Raw genomic sequence first — 15,502 nt, forward strand, 5'->3', positions numbered from 1 at the left:
GCACTCCCTGGTGGGGTCCGTACGGGGCCTCATCTTTTTACTTCTGGCTGTTTCCCAGCCTTTTTCGCTTCCTTCAGGGATAAGCGAAGGGGCAGCAAGGAAGGGCAGGCCTTGGTTTCTGTTTCCCAGCTTTGCTGCTGCATCCCAGAATCTGGGAGGGTGAAGGGCTGCAAGAGAGCAGGCTGGGTGTTTCTGAGTGGCCACTTCCGCTGGGAAGCAGCTGTGTCTCCTGTCACCCAATGGAGCAGGTGGGTCAGGTGACCACACCAGTTCCATAACCTTGGGGCAGCCATTGTCCCCGTCCGCACCTTGGTCTGTCTCTTCAGCAACACGGCGGAGCCAGAATGAATACCACCAAGGTCCCTTCCTGGGCCAAGGTTCTGGTTCTTTAAAAGCAAAGCCATCATTTCTGTAGTCTGATTTGGGTTTTAACTGGCAACGTTCTAAGTTTCAAGGACCCAAGTCCCTTAGGAGATCCTTAAAAGAGAACGTTTATCCAAATGCAAAAAATTGTGGAGTTAAATGAGATGGTAATTTCTGCCCTCCCAACCTGCTGGCTTAAGGCTCAGAGATCATACAAGGTAGTGAGGGAAATGGTTTTGTGAACTCTGAGTCATCAGCGGTGAGAGGTGTTACAATTACTGCTGTGTTGTACTTGTCATCACATCGATGGCAGCCACACCAAGTGGCCTGTCCTTGTCACTGCTTTCCAAAGGGCAGGATTGTTCCTGGTGTGATGAGTCCACACAGGTGCCACATTACAGGTCTCACTTCCTCCTCTTTGCCCTATGTCCTTAGACGACACTTTCCACCAGGATCTTTCTGGACATCAAGGCAACTCAGAAGCCCTTGGGGACTGCTCAGCCCTGTGGCCAACACTGGAGCCGATGGGCCCGGCCCAGCCCAGCCCACAGCAGCCCTTTCCCCTCCAGCCCAGCTCCTACCCAGCAGGAGGAGGTTCCGGGCAGACGGGGGTCCCGGTGCCTCTTTACTCAGTTCCTGAGGCCCATCTGCCAGGGACCGGTGGCAGCGTGGCAGTGACAGGGACTCCTGGAGGAAGGGCCTGGGAGGAAGCCCAGCAGATGCACCCGCCCCCCGGTAAGACCTGCCAGCGAGGCAGCGAACCTTGGGTGACGAGGTGTCTAGGGGAGCAAGCAGAAGAGGGAGGTGCAGGGACCAGTGCAGGGTGTGGGGTGGGAGCTGGTAAAGCCCTGAGTGGTGGGTGTGCACATGACTGAGGGCCTGGTACTTCACGTTCTTCCGAGGGAGACGGCTCTCTCCCATTCCAGCCCACGTGTCTACTGGGACAAGCATAGCACAGCCAACCGCAGCCACTCTTGCCATCCCCTTGGATTCTGTAGTTTCTAGGATCTCGGCTGGAGAAGGCAAGGAAATGCCACCTGTGCCTGGAGCTGTAGTTTAGGCCAAGTCCTCTTTCTGAAGTCGTCAGTGTCAGGGACCGCGGGCAGAGGCTCGTGCTTCTGTCTTCTCCCATCAGGCCTTAGACAACAGGGGCCGAGTATGGGTGAGCATTGCTGAGTGATGCCAGGGAAGTGTGGGAAACCACGCAGAAGGATCAGATCTTAGAGCTTCTAAGACAAGGTCCTGTCCAAGATAGGAGACTCACATGGAGGGGAAGGTCAGGGAGGATCCCTGCGATCCAGCTTGATGTGGCCCTGATTTCCGGGGTTCCTGAGGAATGACCTTGGTTCAGGGTGAAGGTTGGGTGAGCAGCATGTCCTGGGGTGGCTGGAATTCAGAGGCTTGTGCAAATGGACTTTGCATTTACTGTGATGCACTTGGGGCTACGGGCTCAGAGCTCCAGCTGCTTTGCAATTAGGAAAGCCAACTTTCCTAATGTGTCCCCATTACCCTTCTTCAGGACAGATGGGAAAGGCCCCACTTCACATCATGATTTCTGTTGTGTTTTGTGCCATAGGAGAGAACACAGTGTCTCCAGAAACCTTCCAGCAACCTGATGGGCAGAAGGTTGTTTCCAAACCGCAGGTGAGAGGACAGAGCCCAGCAGATGCGGTGCCCACTCTGAGCTGTGGGTTTCCTTCAGTTGCCACGGTTTCTCTGCCACTCACTGATGCCTTCCTGTGCCTTGCACCAGCCCTCTCTTCCATGTTTCACCTTGTTTCTTTCTACACCAGATCCTGCGAGGTGGAGAGGAGGCTTGTTCCGGTTCATGTTCAGTCCTGCCAACCTGTATCCATGGGGGCAGGGCCGGCAGGGCTGGGTGTAGCTTTGAACTCACACATCTGCTCCCTCTGTTGCCCTCTTCTTACTGTTGCACCGAACACTTGCTGTGCTCTGCCCCACCATGGAAGACTCTTGATATTTCTTTCTTCCTTTTAATTTTTACCTTGCTTTATTCCCAAGAAGGACCTACCGCAGTTGTATCTCTTCTGCCCAGGTGTGCCGTCAAGTCTTGGAGGGAACCACGTCTAAGTAATCATCCAGCTAGCTGTTGAATGAATGAATCCCTTCCCTCCAACAGCAGGCATTGCTGGTCCCAAACCTGCCTGGCTGGAGGCGAACTTCCTCAAGTTGTAACCGGGCTGCAAGGCTTAAAACACTTTTATGCTTTACTTTTTTTTTTTTCTAACTGAAAAATTAGTACGTTATTGTTATAGAAAACTTGAAAAATGAAGAAAAAGTGTCATATAAAGAGTCAAACAGACATCACTCAGAAGCCCATAGTCAAATATTTTCGTTATTTCCTTCTAAAATTTTCTCTATGTACGGGTTTCTCCTGCTATCCGAATGTAGAGCCTTTCCATTAAACCTTTCGTAAGTCTAAATGGCATGAAGGGAAGAAGCAGTTACCTCAGTACACATCTTGCCAACAATGCACAAAATAAATCAAAAGGAAGTACAGGTGCTCACAGATACAGTTCAAAGCTATGGCATCTTGATGCAGAGATGCTGAGCGTAGTTTCTGGGAAGGAGCTTGGCAGGCCACTCTCACTGCTTGGGGTACGCTCTGCCTCTATAACGGCTCCTGCAAAACAAACGCTGAACGCTTTTTTCACTTTCTGCCTTTTTTTTGTAGAAGCGAAAATCCTCTTTGGACTTTTTTTTGGTTAGGGAAAACAGGTACTAATGTAGGTCTTTGGTGAAAGCAAAGTGGCATAATGCAAACTTTCAAAAAGTGGGGGAGACCTGTCTGTGTATATATGTGTGTATATAAATGTGTATATATACACACATGTGTTTTTAAATGGTTAAGAACATATGTAGGTGAAACTTTATTTTCTATTTATTTAATACTATAAAATTGAGATTTTCCATGTCATTCCTAAATAGGATTTTTAATATTGGTGTGATAAAATCCATTGTATGGAAATAGCATCACTCATGCATTTATTCATTCACAAATACTGAGCTCCTACAACATACCTGGCACTGTTACAGGGGCTGGGGGTACACAGGGAAGCAGACAAAGCCTGCCCTCATGGGGCTTCTGTTCCATGGAGGTGACTGCAAATAAACCACTGTGTGCATGAGGGATGTTACTTTACACGGAGTGGAAGGGAAGGCATCTCTGAGGTCAGCATGGAGGGTGGACGGAAGCCAGGTGAGTATTCAGGGAACAAGTGTTCCAGGCAGAGGGAATAGGGAGAGCGAAGGGCCTATAATGGGACTGACTTGGTGCAATCGAGGAAGAGCATGGAGTCACTGTATCTAGAAAGTGGGGAGCAACAGGGGAGAGGGCTAAGAAGCAAGACCAGAGAGGCAGAGAGAGACTGGGTCATGGAGGGCCTGGTAGGCCCTGGAAGGAGCTCGGATTTTAATTCATCTTTCCCCCATCGTTAAAACACTTCAAGTGTGTCTCTTTTCTTTCCTACTCTTTCTCGCTACTCCTCCCTTCTCTTGCCCTCATATGTAAAACACAATGATGGACATTCTAGTATATAAGCCCTTGTCTATTCCTCAAATTTATTCAAATAGGAGAAATTCCTAGAAGGAGAGTCAGACTGCTTAAGTTTAAATCCTTGCTCTGCCGTTTACTAGTTATGTGACCTTAGGTTGCTTAACCTTTCTTTTTTTTATAAATTTATTTATTTTTGGCTGCGTTGGGTCTTCGTTGCTGCACTTGGGCTTTCTCTGGCTGCTTCGAGCGGTGGCTTCTCTTGTTGCGGAGCACGGGCTCTCCCCACTGCTTTACTGAGCAGGTCAGGTGAGGGGGTACGTGTAAATGTGCCTTTGCAACCTGCCAAGTGCTATAAAAATGCTACTTCTGGGCTTCCCTGGTGGCGCAGTGGTTGAGAGTCCGCCTGCGCAGGGGACACGGGTTCGTGCCCCGGTCCGGGAAGATCCCACATGCCGCGGAGCGGCTGTGCCTGTGAGCCATGGCCGCTGAGCCTGCGTGTCCGGAGCCTGTGCTCTGCAATGGGAGAGGCCACAACAGTGAGAAGCCCGTGTACCGTAAAAAAAAAAAAAAAAAAATGCTACTTCTGTTTTCTTTAATCCCAGGTGCCACTGATTCCCAGAGCACGAAATATTTCTGAGAGTTCCACTGTATCAGTCAAGGAGGATGACGGGGAGTCCTCCGATGAGGCAGAGAAGAAAAAGTCTTCCGAAAACACCGCCCAGAGAGGAAAGCTCGGAGACGCGAAGGAGAATACAAAGGTGGAGGGATTCTTCTGTTCCCAGATGGCGGAGCAGAGCTGGGAATCTGGGCTTTGGTGGTGCCCCTGCCCCTCCTGTCTCACCAGCATCACAGGTGGGGGAGGCTGGCTAATCTCATATTCAGAGGGAGAAGCAACCCTGCAGGCCACAGAACTCGCCCTCCTCCCTCCAGGGCTCGGGGTTTGGCTGGCTCAGCTGGTTTCGCCCGAAGCCCGCCGGCGACGCGCCCCCCTCTGGAGATGAGGACGCATCTGACAGTCCTGACTCTGAGGTAACCTGGGCAGGGAGGGCGCGGAAGTTCCCCCTTCCAGGGGCCCTAGGAGGGTCTGGAGCTGGCATCGCTACCCTGGGCCAGGTGAAACAGGTTTAGTGATGGAAGATTGTGGGAAACAAATTGGTCCAGTGAGGGGGAAGGTAGATGATGAAAGGCCTTAGAAGTCAGGATGAAGAATTTTAACTTTCGAGGGCCAGGAGTTAACTTGGATCATTGAGCAGAGGACTGGCATAAAGAAAATGGAACTTGGGGGAGAGAAGGCCAGCATCTGGCCGCCGTGTGGGCCCTGCAGGAGTACAAGCAGGCAGCACTGGTTTATTTACCGTCAGCGACACCTTCCTTTCTGCACTAAGCAGGAAGCCCCCCGAGCATCTGCTCCTCCTGGGCCCAGCCCGGGCCTCTCCCCGACGCCGCCCCCAGCTCCCCAGTCTCTGCCGGACGCCAGCGCCTTCTCCAGGGACACAGGTACCGCCAACCTCATGTCCTCTGGGCTGTCTGTGGTCCTCTCTGCACTCCCCGGGGGCGTGGGGGTGCCTTCTGGGAGTGGGGACTCCTCTGTCCCAAGCAGCGGGAACACCCCTGACTCATTGCTTCCTAGGTGGCAGTGAAGCCCGAGGATCAGCGTCCGGGGCGGGGAGAGCCGAGGGCACGGGGAATGGAGGCTTGTTGGGACCTCAGGTGAGCAGCCCACCAGCCGCCTCTGTGCGGACTGAACTTTCACGTGGGCTGCAGGTGCCGCCCTGTGAGGGCCTGACTCATGGAGGATATGGAGAAAGCTTCTGTATTAGTTTGCTAGGGCTGCCAGAACGAGGTATCAGAGACTGTGCCATTTAAACACCAGAAACTTACTTCCTCCCGGTTCTGGAGGCTGGAGATCTGAGATGAAGGTGCCGGCCGTTTGGGTTTCCCCCGCAGCTTCTCTCCTTGGCTTGCAGCTGGCCATCTTCTCCCTGAGTCTTTACATGGTCTTACCTCAGTGTGTGTCTATGTCCAAATTTTCTCTTCTTATAAGAACACCAATCATAATGGGTTAGGGCCACTCTAATGGCTTCATGTTACCTTAATCACCTCTTTAACTTTTTCTTTTTTTTTTTTTTGCGGTACGCGGGCCTCTCACCGCCGTGGCCTCTCCCGCTGCGGAGCAGAGGCTCCAGACACGCAGGCTCAATGGCCATGGCTCACGGGCCCAGCCGCTCTGCGGCATGTGGGATCTTCCCGGACCGGGGCACGAACCCGTGTCCCCTGCATAGGCAGGCGGACTCTAAACCACTGCGCCACCAGGGAAGCCCCCTTAATCACCTCTTTTTAAAATTTTATTTATTTATTTAAAATATTTATTTATTTATTATTTATTTTTTTGCGGTACGCGGGCCTCTCACCGCCGTGGCCTCTCCTGCTGCGGAGCAGAGGCTCCAGACGCGCAGGCTCAACGGCCATGGCTCATGGGCCCAGCCGCTCCGCGGCATGTGGGATCTTCCCGGACTGGGGCACGAACCGTGTCCCCTGCATCAGCAGTTGGACTCTCAAACACTGCGCCACCAGGGAAGCCCTTAATCACCTCTGTAAAGACCCTGTCTCCAAATACATTCTGAGGTGCTGTGGGGTTAGGACTTCAACATATGAAGTTTGGGGGGAACAGGAATTAGCCCATAACTGCTTCCTTAGGTGATGTCTAGAGAACAGCCTTGGGACTTCCCTGGCGGTCCAGTGGTTAAGACTATGCGCTTCCACTGCAGGGGTCGTGGGTTCAATCCCTGGTTGGGAAACTAAGATCCTGCATGCCATGCGGCATGGCCAAAAAAAAAAAAAAAAAAAGAGAACAGCCTCTTTCCCTGTCCCAGTAGGAGCCAGAGTTCACCAGTATCCTTGGCAAGGGCTGTGATAAACTCTTGATGAATTGTCCACACCAGTATGGATTTCATGCCAACTGCTAGGAAAACATGTTTATTTATTGTGGCCTGGTTACAGCACTCTTGTAGTATTCCAGGTCTTTCAAAGAATATGAGGTTACTTTTTATGATGCTATTAATACATTTATTATGGCCTTTTCTTCTCATGCAACAGCACCAAGGCTCTGCAATGCCACCCTTGACCCAGGGGTTGGCTGTGCCCACTTGAACCACGTTTGTTTGTTCAAGATTCCCTGAGCTCTATCACGTCTGCATCTCTTGATCAAAGTTGATGCTCAGGGAAGCCCTTAATGTTCTGGAATCTGGGGAGTGGTGACTAAGAGGATTTTCCATTATTTTCCATCACAGGGTGTTTCCTCTGGGCTCTACTTCAACCCTGGTGTTCTGCTTCCCCCACCCACCTTGAAAGGGGCTGTCCCTCTCTACAACCCATCCCAGGTCCCCCAGGTAAGGAGGCCCTGAGGGAGAGGGGTTAGGAGCATGGGTTCTGGATTAAGGAGACCCAGGTTTATATCTTACTTATAACAAATTACTGTGCCTGAGTTCTTGAGCAATGACTAACCTCTCTAAGCCTCAGTTTCTGCATCTGTAAAATGGGGTTAGTAGTAGCTACCTCAGCGGGTAATTGTGAGGATTAAACCGGAGCATGTATGTGAAGGGCCTGGCACTCAGAAAATGCTCAGTCAATGTCACTATTATTAATATTGCACTTGACCTTTCGTAAGTCTTGAGACTCAGGAGAGACAATTGGTGTTGGTGTCAATGGTGTGGTTGCACCAGGGCTGTGTCCTGGGGGCGAGGGGATCATTGCAAAGTTGGATTGAAGCTAAGCTCCCTGCTTCTGCATGATCTGAGGCAGACTGCTTGGTCTGATGCATCGCCGGCCCCCCTTCTATATAAAGTTGAATCTCTTTCTCCTCATTTAAGAGGTGCAGGTGTTGGGTGAAAGCAAATACTGAGAGCACCACCATGGGAAGCCAAACACAGCAGAAGGGTTTCTAGACCCTCAGGATGCCCAAGCTCAATCCAGCCAGTCAGCCCTGGTTGGAGTCATGCTTGGGGCTATAATCTAGTGCCACGCTTGTTCTTTTCCAGCTCTCCGTGGCTACCAGCCTGAACCGGCCAAATCGCCTAGCTCAGCGCCGCTATCCAACCCAGCAGTGACGAGAAGGACCACCCATCCCAGGCTGGTCTCCCTGAAAGCACAACTTTTATGTTGTTCTCGTTTCTTAATCTCCCAGCCCCTCTGCCACATCAGGGCCCCCAAGAGGGTTGTGCTAGCCTGTTGCCTCCGTGGGGCATAGAGAACGCAAGGGGACAGGGTCTCCCAGGACATAGCTCAGTTCAGTGTCTTAAGATTAGCTTCAGAACGATGGTGCAGATGGCTTCGTCAGATGGAAAAACTGGGCATAACAGCAGACTGGAGGTGAGCAGAATGCTGTGGCAGCAGCACTTAGAATGTGGCTTGAGATCCTCGGGAGATTCAGGGCCTAAGAATCCCACTGCTGGAATCAGTGGTGACACCGCTGGGCTCAGCAGTAGGAAATGACGGGGGAGAGGCACTCAGGGCAGTATTCTAGACTAACTTGCACAGGCTCCGGACGCGCAGGCTCAGCGGCCACGGCTCACGGGCCCAGCCTCTCCGCGGCATGTGGGATCTTCCCGGACCGGGGCACGAACCCACGTCCCCTGCATCGGCAGGTGGACTCTCCACCACTGCGCCACCAGGGAAGCCCTAGACTAACTTTGACTTCTTCCTCAGCCTTAGTTACAGACCAATTCATGGCTGTAGTTAGCAAAAGGGTTTTGAATCTCGGAAACTTTATCATTGTTTCCCGTCATCATTCCCTCTTGGGTGACATTTTGGCAGTTTCCCTCTTGGTTTTAGTTTTGTGCACATTTTTTATGTGGTTCAGATTAATTATATTTCTCTCACTTTCTTAGCTGGTCCTATTTTTCCACATTCTGGCATCTGGCTATCAAGTTAGATTGCTGTAGGCATCATATTGTCATGGTAACTACTGAACCTAATGATGCAGATGGATGGAACATCAGTGTAATAAAGGATGGAAAATGTTCCCTAAAAATTCACTCCTTCCGTAAGAGAGGAGGAATGAGTGCCTGAGTTTGTTAATACCTCCCTTCCTCCCTTGGGCCTTTGCAAATGGATGTTCGGAGGGTCAGAGGAGCCGGAGGGAGGAGGGGGACATCTTGGAAATTTCCATTTCTCCTTTCAAACCCACAATAGGAGTAACTCTTGCTGTTTGTCAGATTTGTTGAAAATTGTTCCTCACAAAGAACATTCTTTGTATGCGTAATTGTACATACAGATTTTGTACTTTAACGTAATATGGTTCTGATGTTGATAGCGATTAAACCAGATAATTTTATAGCAGATGCTTGTCTCCGGCTGGTTTTTGCAGAGGGAGAGAGCACACTGAGTGGTCTCTTCCCTGAAGTCTTTCTAATAATGGTTTCATTGTGTGATAGGTGCGAACAGCTGGTAAAAGCCCTTTGTTAATGAAGAATCTAGGGAATGATCCTCTTAACTTCTAAGTCTACCGCTATTTTTTCAGTTAAAAAAATATGGACAAAAGCTCCTCTGATGCAAATTGGTTACTCTGTTAACTAAATATTGCATATTCTGTTCTCTAAAAAGTTTATTCATCTCTCAGATTAAATTGGGAAATGTGTGCACCAGTGTTTTGCATCTAGAAGGCCCTCAGTAAGTGCTGTTCCCTTTTTCCCTAAAAAAGACTGCAGCCCCTTCAGTTTGATATGCTGACACCCAGTGGCGGTACCATATCAGTAGTTTGTGAGTTTCATAGGCACCAAATTGTTTAGACTTGAATCCTGGCTCATCCACAGTTCATCTCGTAGTCTTGGACAGGGTTACCTAACTGTCCTGTGCTTCAGTTCCCTCACCTGTAAAATGAGGATGATAATTACAATAGTACCTACCATATAGGGACAGTGCAAGAATTAAAGGAGTCAAGCTCTTAAAAAAGTACTTAGTACATGCTAAGCATTTTATGTGTGTGTTTTAAAAAAATTATTAGTATATAATCTAATAAGTAAAATTGCCTTATCTTGTTGCCTGTGATATTAAACTGTGGATTTTTCATTCTTTTTTTTTAAATTATATTTTTGAAGTATAGTTGATTAATTCCTATTGCACAGCAAAGTGATTCAGTTATACATATATACATTCTTTTTTAATGTTCTCTTCCATTATGGTTTATCACAGGCTATTGAATATAGTTCCCTGTGCTATACAGTAGGACCTTGTTGTTTATCCATTCTGTATATAATAGTTTGCATCTGCTAATCCCAAATTCCCAACCCATGCCTCCCCCACTCCCCCTCCGCCTTGGCAACCACAAGTCTGTTTTCTGTGTCTGCGAGTCTGTTTCTGTTTTGTAAATAAGTTCATTTGCGTCATATTTTAGATTCCACGTATACGTGATATATGGTATTTGTCTTTCTCTTTCTGAATTATTTCACATAGTATGGTAACCTCTAGGCCCATCCATGTTGCTGCAAATGGCATTATTTCATTCTTTTTTATGGCTGAGTAGTATTCCATTGTATATATGTACCACATCTTCTTTATCCGTTCATCTGTTGATGGACATGTAGGTTGCTTCTATGTCTTGACTATTGTAAATAGTGCTGCTCTGAATATTGGGGTGCATTTATCTTTTCAAATTATGGTTTTCTCTGGATATATGCCCAGGAATAGGATTGCAGGAATCACAACTCTATTTTTAGTTTTTTGAGGAACCTCCATGCTGTTCTCCATAGCGGCTGTACCAATTTACATTCTCACCAACAGTGTAGCAGGGTTCCTTTTTCTCCACACCCTCTCCAGCATTTGTTATTTGTAGACATTTTAATGTTGAGCATTCTGACCAGTGTGAGGTGGTACCTCATTGTAGTTTTGATTTGCATTTCTCTAATAATTAGCGATGTTGAGCATCTTTTCATGTGCCTGTTGGCCATCTGTATGAGATTTTTCTTTCTTGATACAGGTGTGTAATGGGAAGAATAATTTAAAATTACTTCTCAATAGGTGTTCTTATGACTAAGCCAGTTTCTCTCCCTGAATCCCACCTGCCACCAATGTTAGGTCGTGTGGCTTAGTGCCCCCAGGAACAATGACATAGGGGAAGTCCTACCCCATAAAAAGAAGCACTTTAGAGGAGGAGAGTGAGGACCAAAGTGGAAGGTAAAGACATCGGATGCCTGTGTCCTCACTTCTGCCTCCTGTTGGGATTATTCATGGAAAACGAGTGACTACAGTGTCAACAAAGCAGGTACTGAGATTAGTTACTTCCCAGGCACAGGAAGTAATATGTGCAGCAGTGGACACATTTTATGAGGGGAAAATCAGGGGGTTTTATGCACTTGAAAGGGAGGAGGCCATGGTACTTATGCTAATTCATGATTGGAAGCTTGTACTCTGGCAAAGTCAGAATGCATCCATTAACGTGGAGCATGGTTGGTTAAAACAAGTCGTGTCGTTCATTTCCTGAGGGCTCAGGAAAGAGCCCTCAGTTGGGCCTAGTAAGGGTATGATGAACTGGGGTCTCTCAGAGTTCTTAGTTGTTTATCAGCTTTTTTTAGTGGTCGTGATGGTGGTGAGTTTGCTAAAGGTCATGACTGTTTTAGAGCTTTAGGGGTTAAAACCAGTTGTGGTGAAACAAAGCAAATGCAGCTGTAAGAAGAAAATACTTTGTTCCTCCTTTACAAGGTGGAAGCTTGGGGAGTAGAACAGGTTGTGCTAGAAATATGCTGCTGGGAATAGGGAACCTGAGAGCACTGGGGCCTTTCCTCATCTATAGCTCCTGAGAGGCTGCAAGCCTCTGCAGGCCAAGGAGAAGCTGGCTTTGGCTTGGGAGCCATAGCATCTTGGCCTTGGGTTTGACCATGGTCTGAGGCAGAGCCTCCAGCTCCCTGCAGTCTGGTGTACGTGGACTCTTGCAGGCAATGATTGCACAGTGTCCCAAAAGGCCACAAGGGACCAGTTGTCCCCTGCAGATGCCAGGTCAGCGCCGGGCCAGAGCAGCTACCTGCAAGGCGTAAGGCTGACCGTGTCAGCCATAGGCCTTCTTTCCCATCACCATAGGCCATTTTAGGGAGAGGAGATAAACAGAATTCTCTCTCTTTTAAAAAAGGAATTACCCAAAGACACTGTTTAAAAGGGAAGAAACTGATATATAGTTAATTGGCAAGTTTGTTTTTGCCCCTACTCCTCAATGCGGTATGAGCTTGGAGGAAGAATAGTTATAGGAAATAAAGAAGCTACATTTTTCTTAAAAAACTGAGTGGTAATGTGCAAATTTGCGTTCCTGCTATATACATATAATTTAATATTTATATGGAAACACTTAAACCTAATGTTCAGTAATTTGGAAGAGAATAAACCGTTAAATTCCATGTAAGTGTCTTTATCACATATCACCATTCCTGCCTTCTGTCTAATCCCCTTATATGGCTATAAAACTGCAAACAAGCCTGCTTCCTCAGTCACCTATACATACTCCTCTTTCAGCCCTAACTCAAGCTTCAGGTTGCTCAGGATCAAAGTCTCTGCTAGCTTTTTTCTTTACCCTAGAAATCTCCTTTCTCTTTGGTTTCTTCCTCTGAGCAACCAAGAAGGGCAGGAGACTGCATCCACCTCTTCACTAAAATCAGAATATTTTCTTCCCACAGGAAATATGCAAAGCACTCTCGCACGTGAAAAGAATAATAGGTGTGTAATTTGGGTCTCTCCACTCACAGAGGTTTCTCTGACACTTCCCCCACCAAGAGAGTGGCATGGAAGTGCCTTTTCCCCTCTTGTTTTTGTCATCTTAAACTGGAGATTGCATATGGCATGGTCTGCACGTAATAGGGTATTAGGTACTTACCTGGGTTTGCCTCAGACATGGCCTCTCAATGAAGTACTTATACCAGGCACCATTCATTCAGATCCTTCAGAAATGGTTTCTTAATGAGATTTAAAGTTATTTTGAATAAGGATTTAGAGCATATTAAACTGTTTTCATTGCAATCTCACTAAGTAGAGGAATCTGCTTCCCATACTCTCTTCCTTTTTATATGTATCTCCAGGTAATGGTACTTTGCAGGAACAAGGTCAACAGCAGTGCAACTCAGACTTGACTGACCCATGCAAATGTTGTTATTTTAATGTGAGATGCTTTCCTGGTGTTTATCCAACTTAGAGCCGATTAAGCATCCCATTTTTAAAGAATCTCAAGAGAGAAGGATTCCATGGATTCCCCTGAGGTTTCAGGCTAGGGTTTCACACTCTCACACATTATTAGGAAGCTATTCCTAGTACTTTCCACCCAAATCACTCATGTGGCTCTTTACGACTCTCAGCTGGTCCTCAGCAGAGACGGAAAACAGCAGCTCCCCACCACCTGTGCCTGGAACTCTTCCAACGTTCTGTAAGCCCATTAAATCATGTCTCAGGTTGTGAAATGAAGGCTTACAAAATGGGGTTTTCTTGACTAAAGTTGGGGATTAAACCAGCTAAATGCTTGGAATCTTTTGGTAGCTATGGTGACCAGACATTGTGAATTGCAGTAACAATAGAAATATATTTATTGAGTACTTAAGTGATAGGGGCCGTGCGAGCGCGGATGTTAGAGCCAGACAGTTATCGCGAGACCCTGAGCGCAGCCGGCAGTCAGCCTCGCAGTGGTCCTCCAGGCAGAGGGTGCGGTGAGAGGCGGATCGCGTCATTCTCCCTCGGGCCCTCCAAGACCTCTGGCTTCGGGCCTGGCGGGTGAAATGGGAGGCCCGGGGACAGGCTGAGGGCTGTGTCCCGCAGAGCTCTAGAGCCCTCTCCACGGCCGCCCACTGGCCAGGCCCAGGCCTGGAAGCAACAGCGAACCTCTCCCACATCCCCACCTCTGTGACCTAATGGTGGCATCTCCATGGGTCACAGTCCGTGGAGGCTTCAGCAACTGGAATATATGGACACTGCCACTAAGGTAACAGCTTCAACCAGCTTCAGTCTCTCTGTTCAAGTTTCAAAAATTGGTCCAGCTGAGATCAGTTGTCTACCCCTAGGAGGTGGCTAGAGGTCAGGGCTAAGTTGCAAGGACATTGCACATTATTACTTTGGGTCCACCTCTGTGGTTGGCGCTATTCCCAAAGAGGGGCAATTGTGAGCTGGGAGTTAACCTGACTGGTATTTGCTACACGTATTCCTATTGATCCTAAACAAATGATTCTTTCCAGTTTAAATGAAAAGCCTGAGGGACTTCCCTGGTGGTCCAGTGGGTAAGACTCTGTGCTCCCAGTGCAGGGGGCCTGGGTTCAATCCCTGATCGGGGAACTAGATCCCTCATGCATGCCGCAGCTGAGTCCGCGTGCCACAACGAGGATCCTGCGTGCCGCAACTAAGACCCAGCGCAGCCTAAATAAATACATAAATATTAAAAAAAAAAAGAAGGAAGAAAAGCCTGAGGGCCAGCTGGGTCCTGGGAGCCTGGCTTCCTCAGTGATGATGGCTGGGCAGGGTCTGGCCCTGAGGGTGCCACCAGCTGAGATCTGCCTCCTCAGCCGGGGCTGGGCACTGACGGGAGGACCCAGACTGGGTGCTGGATGAATGCTCCCCGGGAGGGTAACCGGCCTGTGCAGGGACCCCTCCTCTTAGCCAGGCCTGGGCCTCGGAGGGGGAGAGTTGAGCCTTGGGACCTTGTCCTTTCTTGTCAGAAGAAAGAATAATGTTTATTTTGGTGGAGGTTTACAGGAACATGGTGACCTGACCATGACCTGACCTCAAGAACAAAGAATCTGACACCAAGAAGTCTGCAACAACTAATCATGCCACTCTCACCTTTCCTATAAAGGGCTTGCTGAAAGCTTTTGGGGAGTTCAGGGTTTTTAATGCATGAGTCACCTGTCTCCTTGCATGGCCCTGCAATAAACCTTTCTCTGCTCCAAACTCTGACGTTTTGGTATTGTTTGGCCTCACTGTGCGTCCGGCACATGGACTTGCGTTTGATAACACTTACTTTGTGTCAGGTGCTGTGATATACATTCTATGAAGTATATAGTCGTCTTGCAACGCTTATAGATGAGGAATCTGAAAATTCAAGAGATAGATTAAACAGTTTGTGCAAGGTCACACAGCTCGTAAGGATGGAGCTGGGATTAGAATCCAGGTAGTCTGGTCTCAGAATCTCCGCTTTCAGCTACATTGTCCCTGGACGTATGTACATTTATTTATTCACTAATTCATCAAATATTAATTGAATGATGTGTCAGGCATTGCACAACTTTCTCAACAAGGTGGTCTTCACACTTAAAACACTCAAAGTCTAGTGAGGGAGACAGACAAATGAACACAGAAATTACTGCCTAATGTGAGAACTGTTGTACTTAAAAATATATTCAAAGAACTTAGTTACCATGATATCCTTCATAATGCAGGGATGTCATATATTTATATAATTTGCGGGCTAATATATAATATGTTCAAATTATACCACATACTGCTGGTTACAATCAAGGTGAAGTTTGTTGCTAGTGGGTAGGAAAGCAAATTTAAACATTCGAACCAAAGTTTAAAGAGGCATTAAGCTGTGGAGGGTGAGCATGAAGCCTGAAGGAAAAAGGGTCATGGAGCATTGTGATGACAAGGGTCATGGAGCATTGTGAT

At 48.0% G+C, this 15,502-nt stretch overlaps 1 protein-coding gene across 4 annotated transcripts in view; it reads left to right on the plus strand.

The window, feature by feature from the left end:
- The window catches only part of LOC114899040 (protein transport protein Sec16B), a 62,912-nt gene that overhangs the window by 30,642 nt on the left and 16,768 nt on the right, over positions 1–15,502 (plus strand). The window contains exons 19-26 of one of the 4 annotated variants that reach the window (XM_029229389.1): positions 799–1,098; positions 1,940–2,007; positions 4,483–4,638; positions 4,811–4,909; positions 5,266–5,377; positions 5,511–5,590; positions 7,171–7,269; positions 7,918–9,214. In XM_029229389.1, coding sequence (XP_029085222.1) covers positions 799–1,098; positions 1,940–2,007; positions 4,483–4,638; positions 4,811–4,909; positions 5,266–5,377; positions 5,511–5,590; positions 7,171–7,269; positions 7,918–7,986 — 983 coding nt within the window. In that variant the 3' untranslated portion in view covers positions 7,987–9,214. Of the gene's footprint in view, positions 1–798; positions 1,099–1,939; positions 2,008–4,482; positions 4,639–4,810; positions 4,910–5,265; positions 5,378–5,510; positions 5,591–7,170; positions 7,270–7,917; positions 9,215–15,502 lie in introns of those variants that run through there. The other 3 variants (XM_029229390.1, XM_029229388.1, XM_029229391.1) reach the window with 3 other exon arrangements.

Source organism: Monodon monoceros, unplaced genomic scaffold (assembly GCF_005190385.1).
Source record: "Monodon monoceros isolate NGI ecotype Baffin Bay Population unplaced genomic scaffold, NGI_Narwhal_1 Super_Scaffold_18, whole genome shotgun sequence".
In the NCBI taxonomy this organism is placed as follows: domain Eukaryota; kingdom Metazoa; phylum Chordata; class Mammalia; order Artiodactyla; family Monodontidae; genus Monodon; species Monodon monoceros.